At 33.0% G+C, this 23,547-nt stretch overlaps 3 protein-coding genes across 5 annotated transcripts; 1 reads left to right on the top strand and 2 right to left on the bottom strand.

Annotated features, from left to right (window-relative positions):
• The first annotated feature begins 26 nt into the window (after positions 1 to 26).
• LOC129881400 (uncharacterized) lies at positions 27 to 749 on the top strand. The gene has a single exon (XM_055955609.1). The coding sequence runs from the start codon at positions 27 to 29 to the stop codon at positions 705 to 707; it is 681 nt and encodes a 226-aa protein (XP_055811584.1). The 3' UTR covers positions 708 to 749.
• Positions 750 to 2,169: 1,420 nt separating this feature from the next.
• Positions 2,170 to 14,885, bottom strand: LOC129882074 (GTP-binding protein At2g22870). 3 transcript variants are annotated; one of them, XM_055956218.1, is made up of 5 exons: positions 14,322 to 14,885; positions 9,864 to 9,933; positions 7,351 to 7,513; positions 6,923 to 7,165; positions 2,170 to 2,369 (listed from the first exon to the last, which is right to left on the bottom strand). In XM_055956218.1, exons 1-4 carry the CDS (start codon positions 14,770 to 14,772, stop codon positions 6,953 to 6,955), a joined length of 897 nt encoding a protein of 298 aa, XP_055812193.1. In that variant the 5' UTR covers positions 14,773 to 14,885; the 3' UTR covers positions 2,170 to 2,369; positions 6,923 to 6,952. The 3 variants fall into 3 exon arrangements, with proteins under 3 accessions (XP_055812193.1, XP_055812194.1, XP_055812192.1); XM_055956219.1 differs by lacking the exon at positions 2,170 to 2,369 and adding an exon at positions 2,558 to 2,576; XM_055956217.1 differs by lacking the exon at positions 2,170 to 2,369 and having other exon boundaries at positions 6,628 to 7,165.
• A 4,531-nt stretch (positions 14,886 to 19,416) lies between these two features.
• Positions 19,417 to 23,547, bottom strand: LOC129882073 (probable glycosyltransferase At5g03795). Its single transcript, XM_055956216.1, has 5 exons — positions 23,260 to 23,547; positions 22,967 to 23,154; positions 21,837 to 22,090; positions 20,438 to 20,786; positions 19,417 to 20,304 (listed from the first exon to the last, which is right to left on the bottom strand). The coding sequence occupies exons 1-5, from the start codon at positions 23,405 to 23,407 to the stop codon at positions 19,630 to 19,632; spliced, it is 1,614 nt and encodes a 537-aa protein (XP_055812191.1). The 5' UTR covers positions 23,408 to 23,547; the 3' UTR covers positions 19,417 to 19,629.

The following is a 23,547-nucleotide window of genomic DNA, read 5'->3' as shown; positions in this document are numbered from 1 at the left end:
CAAACTTACCACAAAAAAAAATTAATATGGATATTTTTTCATATACTATTTCTTCTTCTTCTTCTTCTAATTCTTCTTCCACATATCCACAACAAGAAGTGAAGAAAAATAAAAAATTACCCTCATATCATTCTTCACTTCATGGAGTTAAAAGGCTTCCAACAAAACCAATGACTAAACTACCAATTGCACCATTGCCACCAACACCTCCCAAAATCTATAGAGTTGAACCTATTAATTTCAAGGAAGTTGTCCAAATGCTAACTTCATCTCCGGAGTTTCAATCCGTCTCTAATAATTCTATCATTAGTTCAGATACTGGTTCTGACTTTGGCTCTGATTCTTTCAATTCGAGGCGTTTACAAGATGTGGCTCCTCCACCACTTGATCTCTCACCGATTTCATTACAAAGAAGTAACGACAACAACAATAATAATAATAATGATATTGTTGCACAATGGCGTGAGTTCCTTCATCCTTCTTCTTCCTCTAAAAATCAATTAGGTGAATCAATCGAAACATGCATTGACTCGACAAATAATGAAGCACAAGAAAGATCACACGTAGCACCACGAATTCCATTGGAAAATTATTTTGGATCGTGTAGTCCATTGGCTAATTTCCCTCTATCGCCCGCCTCTTTTGTATGGTGTTCTTCTATTCTTCTTAGCCCTGGCACTCTTACTTCACCAAGCGCGGTTCTTTAGCTCCCTTTGCCATTGCCTCAACCACTATGAAAAACAGGATTTTCACTGAAGAGGTTCAACATTTGTTATATATACATAAAGAAAAATAGCTAGCTCGGTCGCTAGCCTCAACTCATTTGAGAGTTTGTAACTTATTATGCTTCATTGATGAGAAAATGAGGTAGATATTCAAGAGTTTGAATTGGAACTACAAGATAACACAATTCAAACACTTGAAGCTGTTTTTTTTTTTGTTGTTGTTGTTATTGTTTTGTTTCATTTTCACTTTTACTTCCTACTGCAAATATTTGGTATTATTAATCCACAAGTATGGTTTGTATGTAATTAATTTGTAGCATTGACATTTTACTGTTTATTGATTCCCAAAAATGATCAAACTGATAACAGACTTTTTAAACAAGAAAGAGTAAATGTAACTTTTAAGGTAAGGTTTTTTAAAGCAGAATTATGTTATTCTTATTAATTTAACGGGGTTATGATATTTTTCCTCAACGATCAACTTGTAGAGAAATATGGGCTGAAATTTATTTGATGATTTTATGTTAGCTCTAAAGTAAGGAGACCAATAATAAACCCTAACTGGATAAAGAAAAGATATGGAGAAGGTTAAGTCATCACTTTCGTATATTCCCACTCCATGGCATGGCATGACACCTTTCGTTCATCCATTTTATTTGTTCAGACATGGCGTTCTTTCTAATTATCATTTATTGTCTTTTCTTTCTTCTCAACTATACACACATAAAGTAGTCGTCATATGTAGGCTCGACTTTGATTGTCAATGTTATAATAGGTAAATAATCCTCCTCCAAGAAGAATTGCGCTAGACACCCCACCCCTCCCCTCCCTACCAATCTTTATAGAACAAAAGAGCTGCAAGGTAATTTCTATGTTGCAGCAGGTCTAGTCGTTAACTCCTTGATTATAATATTATTTTACACTAATTAGGTTTACGGTTTCAATATACTAAAATACATTTCTTCTAATAGTCTTTCCAACTTCTCATCAAAGAAATTTAAAATAAAAATAATGTCTTGACAGCATACAAAACCCTTTTTTTCTAAAATTAATCATCAATATTATATTCAACTTTGAATGAAAAAATATTTTTAGTTAAACATCCATATATATATTCAACTTTGAATCAAGAAGCAAAACAAGGAACATTAATTATATGACTATTCTTTAAAAGAGCAAATTAATTATATGACTATTCTTTAAAAGAGCACAAATTTGTCCTTGTGTTATAGAATAATTAGTGCCGTGTTTGCTCTTGTGTTCTAACATAATAGACTCTTATTCTTGCCTCTATCTGCATACATCTTATCTTTCTCAAACTCACTTGTGAAATTATATTGGGTATATATGTTATTATTGTTTACGATTTTTCCAATGACGAAAATATGAAAAAACAATTGTCAACTAGTTGCGAAGTTAGGTATTTTACTTGTGTCAAGAGTAATTTTGAGGTCACTACTAGAATATCAACAAAATTAAAATATTTCTTAAGGGGGCAAATTATCCGAGCCCTAACCAACGTGGGACTCAACATTTCCAACACCAAGAATCGTGAATGAGATTTGTCCACCTTTAATCAAAAGTCTTAGATTCAAGCTCTGAAAGTGAAGAACTCAATGAGAAGCGCTTCCCCTTCAATATACCCTACGCATGCACAAATTTGAATAAGTCGAGCTAACTGAATTTCAAATATCAGGTAATCATATAGAAAAAAGGGCACAAAACTTACATTTTTATAATTTATGGTCTTCAATATCCAGTTGTCATTTGAAAGTTGAAAGTCTTGTGTTCGTGCACACCATGTAATAGAGTCTAAAAATGTCTTTTGAATACATCCTAGGTGGTGGTGTCCTATTATTTATTAATTAACAAGACATATTATTTGACTGATCAATTAGGATTGTAATGAAGTAGTAAGTAGTAATTTTTTATTCTTCACTAGACATATATCTCGGAGTCAAATTCTGAGTATAGAATCACATCTGTTAAGAAATATTTTACCTCAATATAAGATTTCTCAAAATTTCGAGTCAAGTACCAGAGATTGGGTGAGAAACTAAAAGAAAAAGAAATCGTTTGAATGCAACAGTATACTATATGGTTTGAGCATGTCTTAAGGTTGGATATTAATTATTATAGTGTTATATTATATAAATTATAACTAGCCTGGATAATTTTGCAAAATTCCCAATAATGGGACTTTTAGTATTTTAATGAAGTGTGTTGACATTTAAGTAATTTCATTAGGTAAATGGATGAAAAAAGGTACTTCAATATATATATATATGTACAAAGTATTTCGCATTTGTAGGATTCAGAGAAAAATCGCATTCCAAAAAATGTAATATAAACGGTCTATTTGTTAAAATAGTTGACTATATAAATATTACAGTCTATTTGTTAAAATAGTTGACTATATAAATAAAGACTACATCCAAATGTACATGTAGTCTGTATATATAATTTGGATGATCGTAAAAAATTAGATATATCAGTGTTATACAAAACTTAAACTCATTAAATAATTGTCTTTTAAAAAATAAGTAAGCGTTTCTAAATGTCATACTTATTCTAATAAAATATATTATTTCTTCCGTCTATTTTTACTTGTCCACTATATAATTTTGGGATGTCCAACAATATTTGTTCAATTTATAAATCAATAAATAATTTATCATGATGTGTCTATTTTATCCTTATTTTTAAATACTATTTATTTTTTAATATTTATATAACTTGTATTTAATAAGGATAATTTGATAAAATTATCCCTATCATTTACTGCTTCTATATATCCGTGGACAACTATTGTCTGACAAGAGAGTAATACTCTTAAGTAAATCTTGAGATAGATTCATAGAATAAAATCCCTACATTTTTCAAAGTTATCTTAAAGATGTGTTATTTATTGAGACATATTTGGCACTGGTCACCTTCTCATCATCTTTGATAAAATCAAGTCCATCACGACGATATAGAGTTTATTAAAAACAAATACAGTAAAGAAAATGAAGGGTTCGATCGATTTTGAACCATTGACCTCTTGATTTGATCGCTGAAGATATTTATAAACAGCTTTATCATAATTTTTAACGTAATAACCCTAATTTAGATGAAGTAGTACATCCAAGCAAAGGTTTGGATCACCCGCCAATGCTCTTAAACGACCGCTCAGTGATAAAAGAGGCAGAGGTGCAGACACTCAACATCATTTACAACTGTTTTTTATTCCTTTCTATAGATTTATCTGGTGCATCAAGACAGGCATTCAAGGGCGAAATTAGAAGATTGGAATTCAGACAAATTGTATATTTATATTTAAAAATTTATTAAATATATATATGAATATTAAATTCAAAATTTGATATTATTATTCTAAAATTTGAATCTATAAAGTTTAAATCTTGATTTCAGATATGCAAGCATTATAATAATTTGATGTATAACTTCAGGACAAAAGAAGAGTCAAGAGTCCCACAAAAAGGGAAGACAATTTTTTTTAAAGAAAAAGATAATGACCCCCACCCTACCCCCACAAATGGAATTGGCAATAGGCCAGTCTGGCAAGTCCATCTATATTGAGGTCAATCTGGGACAACAGAATATAAAACCAAATTAAGATATCATGTACCTTAAGTAGGCCCATTTTATGTTTTGACCACAAAAAAGAAGTAACAACAGTGATAATATTTTTTTATTCTTAACGAAAGTTTCAAGTTCGAATCTTATGAAGTCGTCTTTATTAGAAAATATTTTGCCCACCCTCACCCACCCCCAAACCCAATGTGACACTTCTCAAGTTGAATTCGAAGACTGAGTGGGAAACCAAAACGGAAAAACTCTCCCGCCTTCCATATTAAGCACATATCAACTCTCCCAATTTATACATCATGAACGTCTCAAGAAACACTAGGTGATTTCTTTACATTTGTCTTAGCCTTAATAAATAGAGTTATCTAATATATGTTGTTAATGAGAAATGACAAATATCTCGTGAAATTCAGTTGAAGTGTGCAAAAACTGACTCAAACACCACTATTCTACTAATAATATTTATTTATTTATACAAGTTTCAAGAATTCAAATACATGTTTTAACTTATTCAATTTTAACATTTTGATATAACACTCTTCTAAGTTTTCAATTGTTATTTTGGTGTGTTTTATTCACAACTACTGCTATAATACCCAAATCAAACTAGCGTCTTAGCTAGGGGTGTTCATGGTTCGGTTTGGGTCGGTTATTGATTAAAACCATAATCAAACCAATTTAATCGATTATTAAATATCTAAAACCATAACCAAATCAAGTAAAATAATAACCACGGGTTTGGTTATTATCGGTTTAGTTCGATTTGATTCGGTTATTCGGTTTATGACTAGCCGAGATAATTCAAATATTCTCTCTCTACATTCTTCAAATTCTTATGAAGCTCTTTTTTCCTCACGACCCACAGAGGTTCAAAACAGAAAAGGAAACAACTTAAACATTCGGAAAAAAAAGAAAACAACTTAAAATCAATTTAAAATTTAAAAAACTCCTTACAAACCTTCTCAAAATTTGACAATCTTATACTTTGGGTTGAGGAGTTGAGGTTGCTCTTGAGCCTTCACTGTTAGTCTATGACTGTGAGTCTGTGACTTTGTGAGAAACCAACGTGAGAGGAACAAAAATGTAAAAGGAAAACAGATACTAGGATTTTAAAGTTTTAACTTTTACTTTATGTTGCTGTCTGCTGCTCAAGTGCTTAGTGTTTATTAGAAATTTAAGATTTAGAATTGAGGATTTAGAATTGGGCTTGAGAGTTGGGCTAATGGGCTTGGATTGTTGAATTTGGACCGCTGTTTAGAGACTATTAGAATTTATAATTGGGCTTGAGAGTTGGGTTTGGATTGTTGGGCCTTAAAAATAAGTAGATTAATATTAAATTAATAATTAAAAGATATAAAATATCTTTAATTATTTATGAAAAACTAATATTATACATATAAATAATTATAAATTTTATGTATATAATTATCGATTTGATTCGGTTATTTATTCGGTTATTTTTTTCTATAACCATAACCAAACCAAATATTATCGGTTATTCAAATTTAAAACCAAACCAAACCGAATGTCGGTTTTTTATTCGGTTTGGTTAAATTTTCAGTTTGGTTTTGATTTTAACCAAAACTGTGAACAGCCCTAGTCTTAGCTTCCAATCAAAAGGTGTCAATGGAAGAGAAGTACTCCCTCTTTTCTAATTTATTACGTAGCATCGTTTAATTTGACACAAAATTTAAAAAGAAAAAAAAAGATTTTTGAAAATTGTGATCCGAAATACTCCTTCAACCATATGTGTAACCATAAATCATTTCATTAAGAATAAAAGAAAATTTTAAAATCAAGTTGCTTCTAATTATAGAAAAGCAACATTTTCTTTGAGACAGACTAAAAGAAAAAACGTGTCACATAAATTGGAACGCATGGAATAATACTTAATAGCAACCGACTAAGGAATACTCGTGTGAAGATAGACTTGCCTACATCACAATTCACACACCCACGGATTGCTTTATGCACCGAGCTACCTTCTCTGTCTTTATCCACAAACTAGGTATCATCAATCAGAACATCACACTAATACTTTTTGGCCTTCTATTCCTAAGTGTTGAATAATACCAAAAATAAGCTGTGTTTTAACTGACCAAATTACTCCACAAAAAGCAATTTAACATCTAAGGAAAGATGAGTAGATATGAACAATAACATTGTGCATAGAGCATTCTTCCTTCCTCGTTTTCATTTTTGGGGATAATCGTGGTATCTAGACCAGTTTGAGTATCCTTAGAGCAGTAAGAAAACTTAATCCATCTTCTGACATGGATATAAGAAATTATTATCAGGGCTAACTTCTATATTTCAAAAAGGAAATTTTCTATATAGCACCATTACATTATATTGCACTAGAATAAACATCATAGGCAACAACGACAACTAAAGGAACGACGATAAATGAAGGCACGAACATTACAAGCAGGTAACATATGAAAGTTACAAGCAGGCTGGTAATACATTTTATCATTGTGCGCGGGAAGAATTTTCATTTCATCGTGAAATAGTGTCATGAGTTCCATTTGACTATGCTCATCACCTCTAAGGAACCAAAAGATCAATATCATGGTAAATTTCAAGATCCTGGATAAGTATCTTACCTCACAAATAACACGGATGCTTTAGTTGAGCTACTCATTGTTCCAATAGTTTCGCAGCTGTGACATATGTAGAAGTAGCTCGTCCCTGCCCAAACCAGAGACACTACTAGTCATTATCCATGGAGGTTGATGATTGTAATTCTGCCTGATTAGCTCTTGGAAATCTCTAATATTTTGATCGGGCCTTTTTGCCTTCCCTCCTTTCATTTTGTCACACTTCGTGAAAACAAACGTAATTGGTATCTGTGAATGTGTTGCGTGAAAGTCAGTTATCAGGGGAAAAAGAGAAATATGTAGTATGAAAGTCAATAATGGTACGAAATAACTTACTTCATAAGTAGCAAATGGAATAAATGACTTCAATTAACGACATGAAAAGAATGGAATTGCTAACAAAGACCACGAAGATCAGCAAATCAGAAGCATACCTTATTGCGTCCAAGCCAATTAGCACAATCAAGGTCAATCTTCTGAGGAGGTACACTAGCATCAATTAAAAGCAGAACCGACACCAAGGTATCTCGATTCAAAAAGTAACCTTTTGTGAAGGAGGACCAATCCATTCTAGCAGCTTCAGAAGCATTAGCAAAACTGAAACAAGTAACAAGAAATACTTAGAAGTAGTCAAAATAATTGATTTCCATAAGTGATGGAAAAGCATAACTAAAAAAAACTAGTGGACAGAGGAAATAGGAGAGGGTGCAAACTCGCTACATACAGAGGGCTTCTACAACTATGCTCAAGTCAGAAAAGGGGAAGATAAAGGAGAAGGAATCAGATTCAATTACTTTAATACCCTTCTGGTTATTTTATAGGAGTCGAAAATGAAAAGGCAGAAGGAGATCCCTTCTCTTGCACATCTCCTCTAAACAAGGGAAATGATTACTTTCACTTCCATCGTCATTTATTCCTTACCAACCAAAATAACTCTTACTCCTCCACTGTTACTCCACTCCTCCCAACATTTTCTCCTTCTCCACCTAGCCAAAAACCAAAAACTCATAAAGTAGGCTCATCTAGGGTCAGGTTCTAGTTTCTACAGACTTGTAATTCATAAACAGTGGGAAGCCTATCGAGATCTATAAAAAGAACAAAATATGAAGCAAATACAGTCTTGGCCACCATTTGGCTGGTAGATTTGTAACTTCACAACATTTTATTTTACTTCAATACATCTTCAAATAAATGTTACAACAGAATAATCTCAACTGCTTTATCAAGATGTGCACATGAATGGACATGTCTAATTTTTTGGTTTAGCATTTACAACACTTCCACTGAATTAGGTTGATGCCAGCTGAACTGATTTGTATAGCCCATAGTATACTAAGTTACTAACTGTAAACTGAGTCTTGCTCTTCGGATCTTATCAAATATGCTAATTTCTCCCTCAGGCACTGTCTGAAACCATCTACTCTGCTGTCTAAAGGCTGTAAAAGTAATGTTTGACAGCAGCTTTCTCCTTCCTTTTACATATATTAGAGTTACCTCTGATAGCAGTTTATGTATGATCCCTGCTCTGTCTCAAACAAAGGGTAACTATGGAAAGTTATCTCTATGACCTGGTTTTTTGCTCCAGCAACTATGGCGACAAGGTATACTCAATTGTTTAGTGGAATAACATCACATGGTCAGAGAGAAGAAATTACAGCTTCTTGAATTGAAAACTTTAAAAAGACATAATTGGGCATTTGCACCGTGACGCTTTTATTGGGAAGAATGAATGATACTATTTCCAGGTAAGGTTGGAACCGTGATGCTTTTATTTGGAACAGCAGTAAAAACAGTAACATTCAAATAAATAGTAGCAAGTAAGCAATGCAAAAGAAAAGAACATAGGGCTTGTTTGTATTGCAAATCTATTGTTCATCCTTGGATAAGGCTGCAATGTGCTTTATGAGTGCTAGAACAGGTATATCTGAAAGTAAAGAAATGACACTCAATGTTCGACCACTGCAAGTTTTCTGAAATGTTAACAGTCTATGTGGTTGTAACTCCAACATGATGACGAAGACAAAATTAGATGGCTAGGATCAAGATGAGGTTTTTCTCATTTGAAGCTTTTTACAAAGATTCTGAAATTAAAAAAAGGGCAGTCTGGTGCACTAAAACTCCTGATATGTGCAGGGCCCGGAGAAGGGTAGGACCACAAGGGTCTATTGTACGCAGCCTTACCCTGCATTCCTGCAAAAGGCTGTTTCGACAACTAGAAACAAAGATTCTCAAATTCCTGGTGGAAAGTACTCTTTTTTCAAAATCCATCAAGGTTGTTCTGTTGTAGGGAAAGTAGTGGTTTCTCTTCCCTCTTTTTTTCTTTTTTTTATGTGCTGCTTGTAGTATCATCACCCTGCTCCCCATACAAACTAAAAGTTCATTGAAAAAAAACAGTTTAGTTGCTAGGAATGACAAATTGAAAGTAGCAGGACCAAAAGAGCACAATTCCTTCAACTTAACAAAGTAAATCACGTAGTTTACCCCAACTAGTTTGGTTTTGAGGCCCAGTTTATTGCATAATGAAACATTCAGTAGCAATTTATCATACCAAGTGAAGTCGTGCTACTACGTTCAAATAGAAGCATCAAGTGCGGTAAGCATTTAGTTGAGCTTACCATTATAGCCTACTAGCAGGGGCGGAGGTAGTCACCCATACTCGGTTCAGCTGAACCAGTAGCTTTTACTTAAAAAGTGTCTGTGTTAAAAAAAAAATCATTAAATATGTACACATATTAATTTTAGAAGCCAGTTATTAGCATTGAAATCATTGTTCTAAATTCCAAAACCCATAAAGTTGAAATCTTGCCTCCGCCTCAGCCTACTAGTCACCTACCAGCTAAGTGCAAACACTTTCTAAACTAGTTTTACCCAACACTTCTCATCGTAATGGTAAAACAGCTTCACCTATCAAAGGTTACTGACAACAGCAAAATCAAGAAAGGCTTACCCATAACCAGGCAAATCCACAATGTACCAACTCTTGTTCACCAAAAAATGATTAATCAACTGAGTTTTCCCTGTACATTTAAACATATTAACATCAGAATCCACCTCTAATCCATAGAAGTACCAAGTAAATACTAAAATCCAGCTACAACACTCAGAGAAAGCCATCTATTCTTACTTTGATGGATATGTTCATCCAACACACATACTGGTAGACTATAACCAGGGGAGCTAGCTGGGCGGAGCTATAAGCTACAAAACTCAGTAGCTTTAGCCCATGTCGTGTATTTGTTTTAAGAAATCCTCTTGACATATATATAAATAATTTATCCAAAACCTAATAAGTTGTCTCAAAATCCTAGCTTCACCTCGGGAAGCTAGGATGACACAAGTGTTGGGAAAAACGCAGACTAACACAAAAATATATATGATCAAAATAGTGAAAATAAAATGAAAAAATAATGACATCAAGAATTTTACGTGGAAACCCTTTTAAATAAGGAAAAAACCACGGGCCAAGAGGAGCAACTGATATTACTATAGTAAGGAATTTTACACCGTGTAGTCACGAGTACAATACTCAAAATGACTACTACACACTCAAAAGGAATAACACTCTTTTGATTTACCACCTTACTAAAATATCGCTCACACTTTATTTTTCTTCACACTCTATTTACTTATATATAGTCTATGAAAACCTCAAAGCTCTCTAAATATTTTTCTCTATGTGAATTGGTGTATTTATATGATGAAGAAGAAGTTCTCTAATTATAGAGAAATTTTCAATAAGTTGAGCCAATCAAAAGGATTGGTTAATTGCAATTTGCAACTACAAATTGCAACGTTCAATATTTGCTTGCAGCTATTGTCCATTCAATATTTGCTGCAATGTTTTAAATTCAACATTTGCTTTTGACAATTCTTGCAGCAATTGTTGACTAAAAATTTCAGCTGCGCTTTTGACAACAATTACAGTAGCAATTGTTGACTAAAAAATCCATAGGATGGGCCCCAAAAATGTCCCCCTTCAGTCTCATGCACCAAAAGGAGGTATCTTCATCTTCTCAGAGAGAGCTCATGCCTACAAATTCTTTGCAAAAATCAAACTTGTCCTTTGTTACCACTTTTGTCAGCATATTTGCAGGATTCTAATTTATAGAAATCTTTTCAACCTGCATAGATTCGTCTTCTATCTTTTCTCGAATCCAGTGATAACTCACGTCTATGTGTTTTGTCCTTGCATGGTACATGGAGTTCTTGCTCAAGTCTATTGCACTTTGACTGTCACAATAGACGACATACTCCTCTTGATGCAAGCCAAGCTCCTGAAGAAATTGCTTGAGCCATATCATCTCCTTGCCAACTTCAGTAGCCGCAATATACTCAGTTTTAGTTGTAGACAGTGCCACACACTTCTGCAACAATGACTGCCATGATATAGCTCCCCTTGGAAAAGTAAACATATATTCAATAGTGGATTTTCTGTTATCAAGGTCACCTACCATATCAGCATCTGTATAGCCCTTCAATATTAGATTTGATCCTCCAAAACACAAACATTTATCTGAGTTTCCTCTCAGATACTTGGGTATCCACTTTATAGCTTCCCAATGCTGTTTTCCTAGATTGTCGAGAAACTTGCTGACAACACCAACTGCGTGAGCAATATCAGGTCTAGTGCATACCATTGCATACATTAGATTTCCGACGACGGAGGAATATGAAATTTTGGCCATGCTCTTTTTTTCCTCTCTAGTTGTAGGACATATTTTCTTGCTTAACTTCATATGACCAGTAAGAGGTGTGCTAACAGACTTAGCATTCTTCATGTTGAAGTACTCTAATACACGTTCAATGTACTTATCTTATGACAGATAAATCTTCCTTTCATCTCTAAGACGAGTAATCCTCATGTCCAAAATTTGTTTGGCATGACCCAAGTCTTTCATAGCAAAAAACTTACACAACTCTTTCTTCAACTCGTCAATCTTGCAAATATTCTTGCCCACAATCAACAGATCATCCACATATAGTAAGAGGATGATAAAATCATTGTCAGAAAATTTTTGTACAAAAACACAGTGATCTGAGGAAGTCTTTTTGTAGCCTTGCTCCCCCATAATAGATTCAAACTTCTTGTACCACTGTCTAGGAGCTTGCTTTAACCCGTGAAGACTAGAGACTCATTTTGAGCTTGCACACAAAATTTATTTACTATTTACTTTGAAGCCCTTAGGTTGTTCTATATAAATCTCCTCTTCTGGGTCACCATGAAGAAAAGTCATCTACACATCCATCTGCTCAATCTCTAAATTAAAACTAGTAGCCAAACCAAGAACTGTACGAATGGAGAACATTTTTACGACAGGAGAAAATATTTCGTCAAAGTCAATACCTTTCTTTGACTAAATCCCTTAACAACCAATATAGCTTTGTACCTGGGCTTCAAGCTGTGTTCTTCAACTTTAACTTTGAACACCCACTTGTTCTTCAAAGCTCTCATGCCCTTAGGCAATTTTACCAACTCATAAGTGTGGTTCTCGTGAAAGGATTTCATCTTATCTTGCATGGCTTCAATCCATTGATCCTTATGCTCATATTCCATGGCCTCCTCATAACACTCTGGTTCACCTCCGTCAGTGAGTAGCACATACTTATTAGGTGAATAGCGAGAGGAAGGAATACGCTATCTTGTGGACCTCCTAGGAGAAATATTTGATTCATCCACAACTTCATGAGTAGGAGTATCATCAACAACAACATCATTGTTATTATCAACATCAACATGTTGATCTGGGATTTGATTCTGAGCATTACCATAATCATCAAGCCCAACAACGTCCTACACACTTTTATGAGGAACTTGATCAAGATGGACGAGTCCATCTGAACTCGAAGATTTTAGCTTCTCCGCTTTGTCAATATCCTCAATGGTTTGATTTTCCATGAAGACGATATTGTGGCTTCTCACAAGCTTTTTTTCAATTGGATCATATAGCCTGTAACCAAATTCATCAAGGTCATATTCAATAAAGATGCACTGCCTTGTCTTGGCATCTAACTTTCACTTCTCATTTTTTGGCATATGTACAAAAGCTTTGCAACCAAATACTCTTAAATGTGTGGGGTCCATCCCATGAATTTTTTAGTCAATAATTGCAGTAGCAATTGTTATCAAAAGCGCAGCTGAAATTTTTCATCAACAATTGCTTCAAGAATTGTTAAAAGTAAATGTTGAATTTGAAACATTACAGCAAACATTGAATGAACAATAGATGCAAGCAAATATTGAACGGTGCAATTTGTAGGTGCAAATTGAAACTAATGAATCCTTCTGATTGGCTCAACTTGTTGGAAATTTCTCTATAAATAGAGAACTTCTTCATCATAAATACACTAATTCATAGAGAGAAAAATATTTAGAGAATTGTGAGGTTCCCATAGACTATATATAAGAAAATAATTTGTGAAAAAAATAGTGTGAGCGATATTTTAGTAAGGTGGTAAATCAAAAGAGTGTTATTCCTTTTGAGTGTGTAAGTCATTTTGAGTATTGTACTCGTGACTACACGGTGTAAAATTTCTTACTAATATCAGTTGCTCCTCTTGGCCCATCGTTTTTTTCTTATTTAAAAGGACTTTCACGTAAAATTCTTGATGTCATTATTTTTTCATCGTATTTCCACTATTGCAGCAGCAATTATTGACTAAAAAATTCATGGGATGGACCCCACAACAAGGGTTTGTCTAAACCCCCTTCGTCGAAAAATTATGGTGTATTATTTATTTTTTATATTTTGAATCCCTTTAGTGAAAATTCTAGTTCTGCTAACTATAACAAGCTCAGTAATTTAACCAACAACAACAAGATACCCAATGAAATCCCAAAAAAGTGGAGTTCAGGGAGGGTTGAGTATGCACAAACCTTACCCCTACCTCGTGGAGGTAGAGAGGTTGTTTCTAAAAGACTCTTAGCTCAACTACAGCAAATCAAAGTATTTATGATAAAAGGGAATACGAAAGTAAAGAAAACATGTCAATTAACAAGCAGAGCAGTACGGAGCATCAAAAAAGAACACTAACAACGCTAAATAATGCAGTAACTTAAACACAATAGACAACAGATAGTAACATATATCTAAACCAAGACACTACATGTATAAGACTAGTACTATGACATACACGATGCTCCCAAACTCCCACCAAGCCTAATCCTACCGAAAAGCAAATCAAACTCAACTACCTAATAACTTTCTATCATGGTAGAGTTACGTCCTGTAACGTCTAATCACCTATATTCAATACTTCTACAGTTTACCTCCAGCTCTCCTCATACCCACTATATCCAACTAGCTTTTGCGAAGATACATACCACCTCCCACTATATCTAAGCTGAGTAATTCAAAAGATCCACAAAACTATAAAACTAAAGAGTATATTTTCAAATTATTCAAACCTGGTTTCTTAGAAGTAAGAGCAACTTCTTTCTTCTTAACCAAAGCATTAATAAGTGATGATTTCCCAACATTAGACCGACCCAACATAGCAAATTCAGGTCTTTCATCTTTAGGACAATCCTTAGGCTTATTACTACTCTTCACAAACTCAACCTCTTTAATCTTTGCATCACCCGCATAGGGTCCGACAACTATATTGGATCCGGGTAGAATCATATCTTCCTTAATATCTTCTGGTTCAACTCCAGGAGCCATAAAAAGTACTTTCTTGGCCAATATTGAAGCAGAAGAAGAAAAAGAAGAGTTAAAGGTTCTTGAAGATGATGCATAAATACTGAATTGGGGATTTTTGGGGATTTGGGGGTAAAAGGGGATTTTGGGTTTGATGAACTGAGGGGAAATGGAGAAGAAATGGAGATTGAAAAGGCGGCATTTTGATACTACTTGCATTTTTTGTTGATGATTTTGAGCTTTACTTCAATGGCTGCTCTGGTTCGAGGCTACGCTTTATCGCTCCCTATTTAGTTTTAGCTTAATTCTAAAATTGGAGTAGTTTTTCCGGAATGTTTTGAACTATTTGTTTTTAATCGAGGATTTGTTAGAAATATTATTTGTATCTTTTTTTATGATAGAAATAAAGTATGTATAATTATTTTTTTAGTCACTTTATGAAATTAAATTCTATATGTTGTTGTTGTAATTTGTAAGATTGGTAAAATACATTATCTAAGTACTTATTGGACGATTTTGAAATTAAAAGCTTGGAAATTTGATTTATCACATTACAATTTTTAAAAATATAAAGTTGTGTTTAAATATATATGTGGGGGGGGGGGGGGGGGGGAGATTTGTGTGAATCTATTTATGAAAATTTGAAAATAGAATGAAATTTCATGATCAAATAGATATAAAAAAGTAATTTTTTAAAATTTAATCTAAATTTTATGATCAAATGCTAGCGAACTTATTTAGACACTCGAAAACATCATATTTGAAACTTTTTTTAAAAAAAATAAATTAATATATATTAGATAGATAGATAGATAGATAGATAGATAGATAGATAGATAGATAGATAAATTATCACGATCCAAACTACACCTTAGTCGTGACATGGCGAATACAATTCCGAAAAATCCTCTAAAAGCCAATTGAAATATGCACAATGCTAAGATGAACAACGTAAGCAAATAATTTGAAAAGCAGAAGATAAGTCTTGACATAGTCAGATATAGCATAATAGGAATATCAAACACAACTCAATATACGCGGAACCATCTAATGTTTGAAAGCCTCTATCATAGACGAGAAGATAGAACATGTCTGTAGTTATCTCTAACATAAGAAAAATTGAATAAAAGTCTGAATAGAGTCTAATACGAATGTCCTCGAAGCATGAGAACTTGTCAATACTGTGAAAGCTGATAGGAGTTTGTACTAACCACAGGCCTGATAAGAAGCGTCGTGACCTATATTATAAAAAAATATAGGCAAAAGTATGTCAGTACTCGGAATGTATTGAGCATGAGGAAAGATGCATGAACATGAAAACATAGCATAATGTGTTTGAAAACATGATAATGCAATGACCAAGCTAAAAAAATGTCATAATCTGATGAATCCGAGTTAAAAGCATAATACATGGTCAATGCAATAATCATAAAAGAATCATGGTCATAACATAAATGAAAATCATAAGTCTTTGTAAGAGGTACTGTTAACCGACATAAACCATATGAGCTATAACATGGAGTCCAGTATCTTTCTCACACCAAAAAGAGATTATCCTACTTGCCAGGTGAGGACCATAAACATGAGTTATTGTGGATCCACTAAGCTTAAGATGATTTGTCCAATTGGGGCATTCTACAGGGGCACGTAGTTATGGAATAAGGGGACTGCTTCTAAAGAACTCCATCTCTACTAACGGGTGAACCTTCATTCAAAGTCCACTTGGTGCTAGGTAAACTCTCAATGAAATATTATACATAAACATATCAGTCTTTGAAAATAGTAAGAATCTAGTATTACCAAATTCATCATAAAATACTTAAAATTATAAGAATAACTCCTTTCAACATATCACGGTTCATAACATAATCAATTTATAAAAGACACTTATCTAAAGTATTTTAATCATGATAATCTTTTCATAGAAAATCACACTTCAATAGGAAGTGGCTAAACATGGAAATCTTTCATAATGAGAATACCTCAATTCGAAGCAACCTTGTTTTCATAAAAATCATATTGATACTTTATCTAAAAACCTTAAATCATAGTTTCTTCAATCATGATGCATACATAATCTCAAAACATAATTCATAGAGATAAGTGTCAAAAATACACCTAAACTATTGAAAGTGTGTGTTTCATACCTAAACTATCACTTATTAATTTGAGAAACACACCTCAGTGGCGTGTGTAGTACACTCTCTCTAATTTTTTGTATAAATCTTGTTAAATGACATTCCACATGGATAAAATATTCTACCTTGACAAAAATTAAATTAACTATTAATATTAATTAAAAGTTAAAGACTAAAATATTTTTATCCCTAAAGAAAAAAATATTTTTTAAAAAAATAAAATTTAAAATATTTTTCTCACCCACTCCACCACCTCCCCCATCCCCCCCCCCCCCACAATCCATGTCCTTTTATATTTTTTTAAAATTTCTTATATAAAATATTTTTTAAAAAAATTATACCTCACCTCCTCTCCCACTCCTTTCTAAAAGTATGTTATTATTTTTCTTTTTTTTCAAAAAAATAAAAATTATACTCACCCCATTTAACCCTCTGCTCTTAATTTATTTTTCTTATTTTTTTAATATTTTTCTCGTTTTGAGTTAGATATGTACATATATTTTTTCTACTTGCGTATCACATATAACAGAAATAAAATTTGTATTTTAAGAAAAGTCTTGCAGCAAGTAAAAAATACTTTTCTAAAATCATATGTATATATTTGACATAAAATAAGAAAATTTTCTGAAGGTGGGGCGGGGTAGAATTTTTTTTAAAAAAAATTAAAATAATATCTAGATTATTATTTGAAGGAGGGATGAAGTAAAAAAAATTAAAACTTTTATAAAAGAAATTTTAAAAATTAAAAATAAAACTAAAAAATTGGGGGGGGGAGATGTTATGATGAGAGAAAATGGTGGAGTGGGATAAGAAAAATATTTTATATTTTATTTTATAATTATTTTTTTAGGGAGGAATAGTAATACTTTAATCTTTAATTTTAACTTCTAATAATTTATTTAATTTTTGTCAAGGTGAAATATTTTGTCCATGTGGAGTGTGATGTGGTAATTTTTTTAAAATGAAAGAGAGTGTAGTATACACAACATGATAAGAGTGGAATAAAAGAGAGAGATGTGTTTCTCAAACTAATAAGTGATAGTTTATGTATGAAACTCACACTCTCAATAGTTTAGAATTGAAACTCAAAAAAAGTGAATAGTTTAGGTGTATTTTTGATACTTATCTCTAGTTCATAATTATAAAATAGACATAATGCATGGGTCATGAGAAAATCATTGAAACATGTAATTTAGATCGAATCATGCATAATAAGATCAAATAAGATGACTTTAGTCATAAACAATTGAAAGAAATGGTAGCTCGGTGCACTAAAGCTCCCGCTATGCGCAGGGTCCAGGGAAGGGCCCGACCATAAGGGTCTATCATAAACAATTGAACTCATAAGAAATTGCCAAAACTCTAGAAATTTGGATTTGGAAATCATGGAAGAAAGTAGAGAAACCTTTGGGACTTAATGGATGAAAATAATCCATTGATGAATTCTCACATACCTTGACTCAAAGCCCTAAGATAGCTCTTCATTGAAGAGTTAAAGCTTGAAGAACCCTAGCTTGCCTTGGGAGAGAACTTTGGAGAAGAGGAAATCAGGTTTAGAGTGAATGAGGAGGATTTTGGGTCTTAAAAACGGTTATATGACTTAAGAATATACCTAAAACGATATAGTTTACAAGTTAAAACAGTAGGAAAAGACCCAAATAGCCCTAAAAAATAACTATCAGAGGTAATCTACGGATCGTCCGTACGTAGATCACTTACTGAGACCAAACTTTCCAATCCAAACCATGAACCCACTCTACGGGCCACAGACTCTCTCGTCCTGTCGAAACCTGGAAATCCAACTCTCTGAATTTCTTCTACAAGCTCTTCTACAAGTCATATAACCCATCTATGAACTATCTTACTGGTCTGTAGCAAATCTTTTGAGACTTAACATTTTTCAACCTTTAGGACCTCATCTATCACTGATTTCTACGGACCGTAGGATCTTGTACGGTCCGTAAATCGGCTCGTACAAACTGGCATCAACAATTTTTTTAACTTTTTATTTTAATCAAACTTTTTAGCTTTCGAGGTGTTACAGGTGTTACATAGATAAATTGTTATTGATATAGTCTCGACTTAAATAAAGCATTTTTAATCAATTTGAAAAAATATATATATAAATGAGAGCAGTAACAATAATAAAATAATGCAAAATGAAAAATAATACACAACACAAACTTTTATTGAGTTATAAAGAGATTTTATTGACATTGAATGCAATCTTCTTTTTAAAAAGAAAAAGTTAATTTAGTCAAAACCTCTTTATAACAATTTTGTTAATTTTGTTTGTATGAGATTTTTTGTCTTTTATAGTAATTAATTGTTATATACCTGTAAATTTGATACTTAAATTTTATTTAGTTGTTATATTTATATCCCATTGACTTTTAAGTATTGATCTCTTATTTCTAATCATTTTTATTTTACATTTTCTTGTTTTAATTTATATTTTTTCTAATAAAAGCAAGATATATAACGAGCACCTTCTACGCTATTGACTGTCTTCAATCTACATGCACAAAGCCACTGGCCAATATGACATAAATATGTACACCTTTTTATTTATTTATTTATTATTATTATTATTATTTTTAATGAGTATTATTTTATTATTAATATAATAATGATCGAAATGTACAATTCTTCACAGAATTCCTCAATTTGTTGGCTTCCAAATCCGTGATGCAATGACCAACACCAAATTGGAATTTGTAATTTTAAAATATATGTACGGAAGTATTTTCAAAACGTCAATTTCCTCTAAAGTCTACAACAATTCCATTTAATTGTTACAAAACGTGGTAAACCATAAACACACACACAAAAAAGATACATACAAACTAATAAAAGGCAGTTCGATCTTCCACTAAGTGTATCAGGTTCAAAGAAGGCTGAACCACGGGGATCTATCGTACATGAAACCTCTCATAGGTCACAAATATTCAAGACCATGAAGCCTCATATTCAATCTTCTAAGCCAAACAGAATGAAGTATCATGTGGAACACATCATATCTTTTTGGAGTCTTGTTAACTTCAAAATGCCTCCTCACTTGTTTACCTCTTCTTTGCAACCTTATATATTGCCTTGTTGAAATCCCAGCTAGAATTTTCTTCAAGTCTTGAATTCGATCGATGGGGACTTCAACTGAGAACGATTTCCAGTTCAAAACGTCGCTAAATGGTGGCACGTAATGGTCCTTAAGGAGGACAGGGACACATCCCGTGTAGAGTGCTTCAACCATTCGCGGACTAGCAACTTCGTAACCACTAGGACAAAGGCAAAACTTGCTATTCCTTAGCATACCATAGTACGAGACGCCTTTTGGTAGGTACCTATGGACTTGGATGTCATCGTCTTTGTTCTCCCAATGCTCGAGAAGTATTGGGCGTATAGGTCCATGAAGCCCTCCTGCGAAAAACGCCAAGATTGATCGACGTGATGGAGATGGACCGCCAATTAGGCCATCCATCGTACCTCTCGGGAGGAGGATCTCCGGGAAGGATACATCTTTAGAAGGCCTGAATCCTTCCGAGGTATTAGCATTGCATAATGCTCGAATTGAGTTCTTGAATAGCTCCGGAACAGCCTTTGAAATTTCAGGCCCCTACAAAATTAACACATTTCATAACAATCATCATTCTGGTAAACAATTTTTTAGTAAGTTGCTAATTATGAATTATGATACACGAAAGACGGTCAATGTACGTAGTAGCTAGGAGAGGATGTAAGATTCTTACCCAATCATGGCAAGCGAGCATGAAATGATCTGCGCCAAGGCTTCGATTCCAATAAGGATATTTCCCAGAAACAAGTTTAATGTAATCCGAAAGCGTTTGTTTCATCGGATTCCAATGTTCTCTGGAGTTTCTATCATATATGAAGTGAACTATTGACGTCACACTGATAGGTAGGAAGAACACATGAGCTTTCTCAGGGTCTCTGGTCCGGAATTTGGTCGTCTCCATTTGATAAATAAAGTTTCCCTCCATCGCGTATATGCTTTTACATGGACCATTGTGAAAAATTGGCTGTTCTCCTTCTTCATACACGAATACCTTGAATTGCTTTTCCATTTCCAAGTAACTCCTGAAGTTAGAATCAAAATCTTACTGAATAATATACATAGCAGACTAATTTGACTCTGTTTTTGCTTTTAAATTATACGCGACAACATACTTAGTGCATCAACATTTAACATGACAAGGTCGACGATTTTTTTCTATTGCAAGAAGGCAAAATGAGAATATTCTAACATAACTATTAGTTAAAGCGACAACGACTAAACATACTTCCACCAAACGTCATGGCAAACAGTAGAATTTTATTCCATTTATATGTCCCCCTCAAGAGAATTATCTATCATAAAGAAGGAAAAATATAGTACCAAACGATCATATCAGACAAAAACAAAATAGACTTATCGATAACGAGGTGCCAAGTAGATTACCAAAAAAAAATCATGTTATATTAATGATCGAAAAAACAGAGCCACACCTATGAAAAGCATTGGCATTCCAGTACATTGAACCGGTTGGAACGTCTGGACTAAACATATTTCCACCAATATTTGTTATGACAACGACTAGAATACTATTTCATAACATGTCTACCTCAACAGAATTATCTAAACGCATATCACAACGACGGAAAAATATAGGACCAAACTATCATCTCGAACCAACAAAAAAAAAGCAGAAGACTTCTCGGCAACCAATTAAAACAGAGCCATATCTATGAAAGTATTAGCATTCCGATACATCGGATTATTGGAACATATTTACAACATGGCAACGACTAGAATACTATTCCATTAACATGTCTACCTCAACAGAATTATCAGAACACATATCACAATGACGGAAAAATACAGGACCAAGCAAACGATCATATGATTGAAAAACAGTCCCATACCTATGAAAAGCATTGGGATTCCAATACATTGGACCGGTTGGAATATCTGAACTAATCATATTTTAGCAATGTTATGACAATGAATGGAGTACTATTCCATTAACATGTCTAGCTCAACAGAATTATCTAAACGCATTACAACGAAAAATATAGGACCAAACGATCATATCCGACCAAAAAAAAAAGTAGAAAACTTCTCCACAACCAATAAAAATAGAGCCATACCTATGAAAAGCTTTGGCATTCCAATACATTGGACCGGATGGAACATAGTCGGAATCATCCGTTTGATTTCCAAATGTAGTGACTTCTTTGATGGCGGCTCGAGCTTTACCCAATTTGACTTCTAGCCTCCTCAAATTAGGAAACTTTTTCTTGATTTTGGGTTCAATTGGAAGAGCATGAGTTTCATTCAAAGAAGGCAACTCATGTTGTTTCTCCAATGAAATGTTAAAAGTTTCATTCTTTTGTGTAATAACCTACTTAAAAGATGCATCTATATTAATTATCGATCAATCTTCGATCCAAAAAAGGGGAAGATTCGTCCATGATGATCACTACAAAATTACCAAATTACAGAACTTGAACTAGCTCATCAAAAAGTAAACAATAATTGGTTTGTTCATGCAAATTATTTCCACACTAATATTAAGTACTAGTATTAATTAATAGTAATATTTGCTTTAAATTATGAAATCACTTCAAAATAAGGTAAAGTCAACAAAAATAAAAAGAAAAAGAAAGTAATCAAATTTGGCTTTTCTTCTTTTCTTTTCCCCGATCATGGTATAAAAACTAATACTTCTAACTGCCTGTTTGGACGAGCTAAAGTCAATCGCTATAAGTTAGAATTTCTATCAAAACACTTTTTAATCCGCTCCAAATACGGCACAAGTGCTGAAAAACTATTTTGACTTTAAAACGCCTAAAATAAGCCAATTCAAACCAACTCTTAAGTTTTAACCTCTCGATGAAATAGTAAAAAGTACATATTACCCTCCCTAGACACCACCGAGGAACTACACTACCTATGTTATTGTTATTTAAGAAAAACTCTGATTTCAGGCTCTACCTTTTTCAAAAAAAGAAATTCGTCAAAGTGAAACCAAAAAATTCCTCTAAAACATTAAAAATGGAAAACATAGAGGGAAAAAAAGTCATCACAGAGTGAAACCAAAAAACAGGTACATGCATATAATAAAAGAAAATTCTTCTAAAACATTAAAAGTAAGAAGAAAAAATATTAAAAAGCATCACACACAAAAAAAAGACACATGCAAAAAAAAAAAAAAATCCCCACAAATTCTTCTAATTAAAACACTAAAAATATTTTTATTTTTAAAAAAAAAACTTACTGGTTTCTCATTTTGTTGAAATTCTTCTTCAGATTCTTGATTAGCTTCAGCAGTAAGTGGAGAAAAACTATTACTAATATTAAACTTATAATCTTCCAAAATAGCCTCTTCACGGTCAGCGCCACTGTTGACCACCACCGCCACCAACTCCGGCCGCTCACCGCTGCCGTCGCCGGAATTACTTTTGCCTATTTGAAGAAAAAAAAACAGAAATAATTACCAAAATAACCTTTAAAACATTATTATACCACTTAAAAAAACATCAATATTGAACTAATAATAATAATATTAACCTGAACTGAAAAACCAAGTTGAAGTAGAAAAAGATGAATTCTTTAAATTCCCAAATGCAAAAAAAATAGAAACCAAAATAAATGGAATCATAATACACAAAAGTCTTGTTGATGCTGATTTAGTACACCATAATGAACAAATCTTCATTTTTTTTAAAACAAAAATAAAATAAAATTACTAACTAGGAAAACTATAGTACTAATAATTATAATTACAATCTTCCTTATATATCTATTGAAATTAAAATTATATATGTTGTGTATTTATTTTCTTGGGGAAAAGTGAAG

The sequence above is a fragment of the Solanum dulcamara genome, chromosome 3, assembly GCF_947179165.1.
Source record: "Solanum dulcamara chromosome 3, daSolDulc1.2, whole genome shotgun sequence".
NCBI lineage: Eukaryota > Viridiplantae > Streptophyta > Magnoliopsida > Solanales > Solanaceae > Solanum > Solanum dulcamara.
This window is presented reverse-complemented; position numbering and strand designations above follow the sequence as displayed.

What these genes read in the sequence shown, in the direction of transcription:
- LOC129882074 (XM_055956218.1), bottom strand. Translation starts at nt 14,772, where the DNA reads ATGCAAGTAGTATCAAAATGCCGCCTTTTCAATCTCCATTTCTTCTCC. An exon ending in TCTTACTTCTAAGAAACCAG is followed by an intron (nt 9,934 to 14,321) that starts GTTTGAATAATT and finishes TTAAATGTACAG; the next exon opens with GGAAAACTCAGTTGATTAAT. An exon ending in ATTGGCTTGGACGCAATAAG is followed by an intron (nt 7,166 to 7,350) that starts GTATGCTTCTGA and finishes ACACATTCACAG; the next exon opens with ATACCAATTACGTTTGTTTT.
- LOC129882073 (XM_055956216.1), bottom strand. Translation starts at nt 23,407, where the DNA reads ATGAAGATTTGTTCATTATGGTGTACTAAATCAGCATCAACAAGACTT. An exon ending in TTCAACAAAATGAGAAACCA is followed by an intron (nt 22,091 to 22,966) that starts GTAAGTTTTTTT and finishes TCTTTTAAGTAG; the next exon opens with GTTATTACACAAAAGAATGA. An exon ending in TGCTCGCTTGCCATGATTGG is followed by an intron (nt 20,305 to 20,437) that starts GTAAGAATCTTA and finishes TTAATTTTGTAG; the next exon opens with GGGCCTGAAATTTCAAAGGC.
- LOC129881400 (XM_055955609.1), top strand. Translation starts at nt 27, where the DNA reads ATGGATATTTTTTCATATACTATTTCTTCTTCTTCTTCTTCTAATTCT.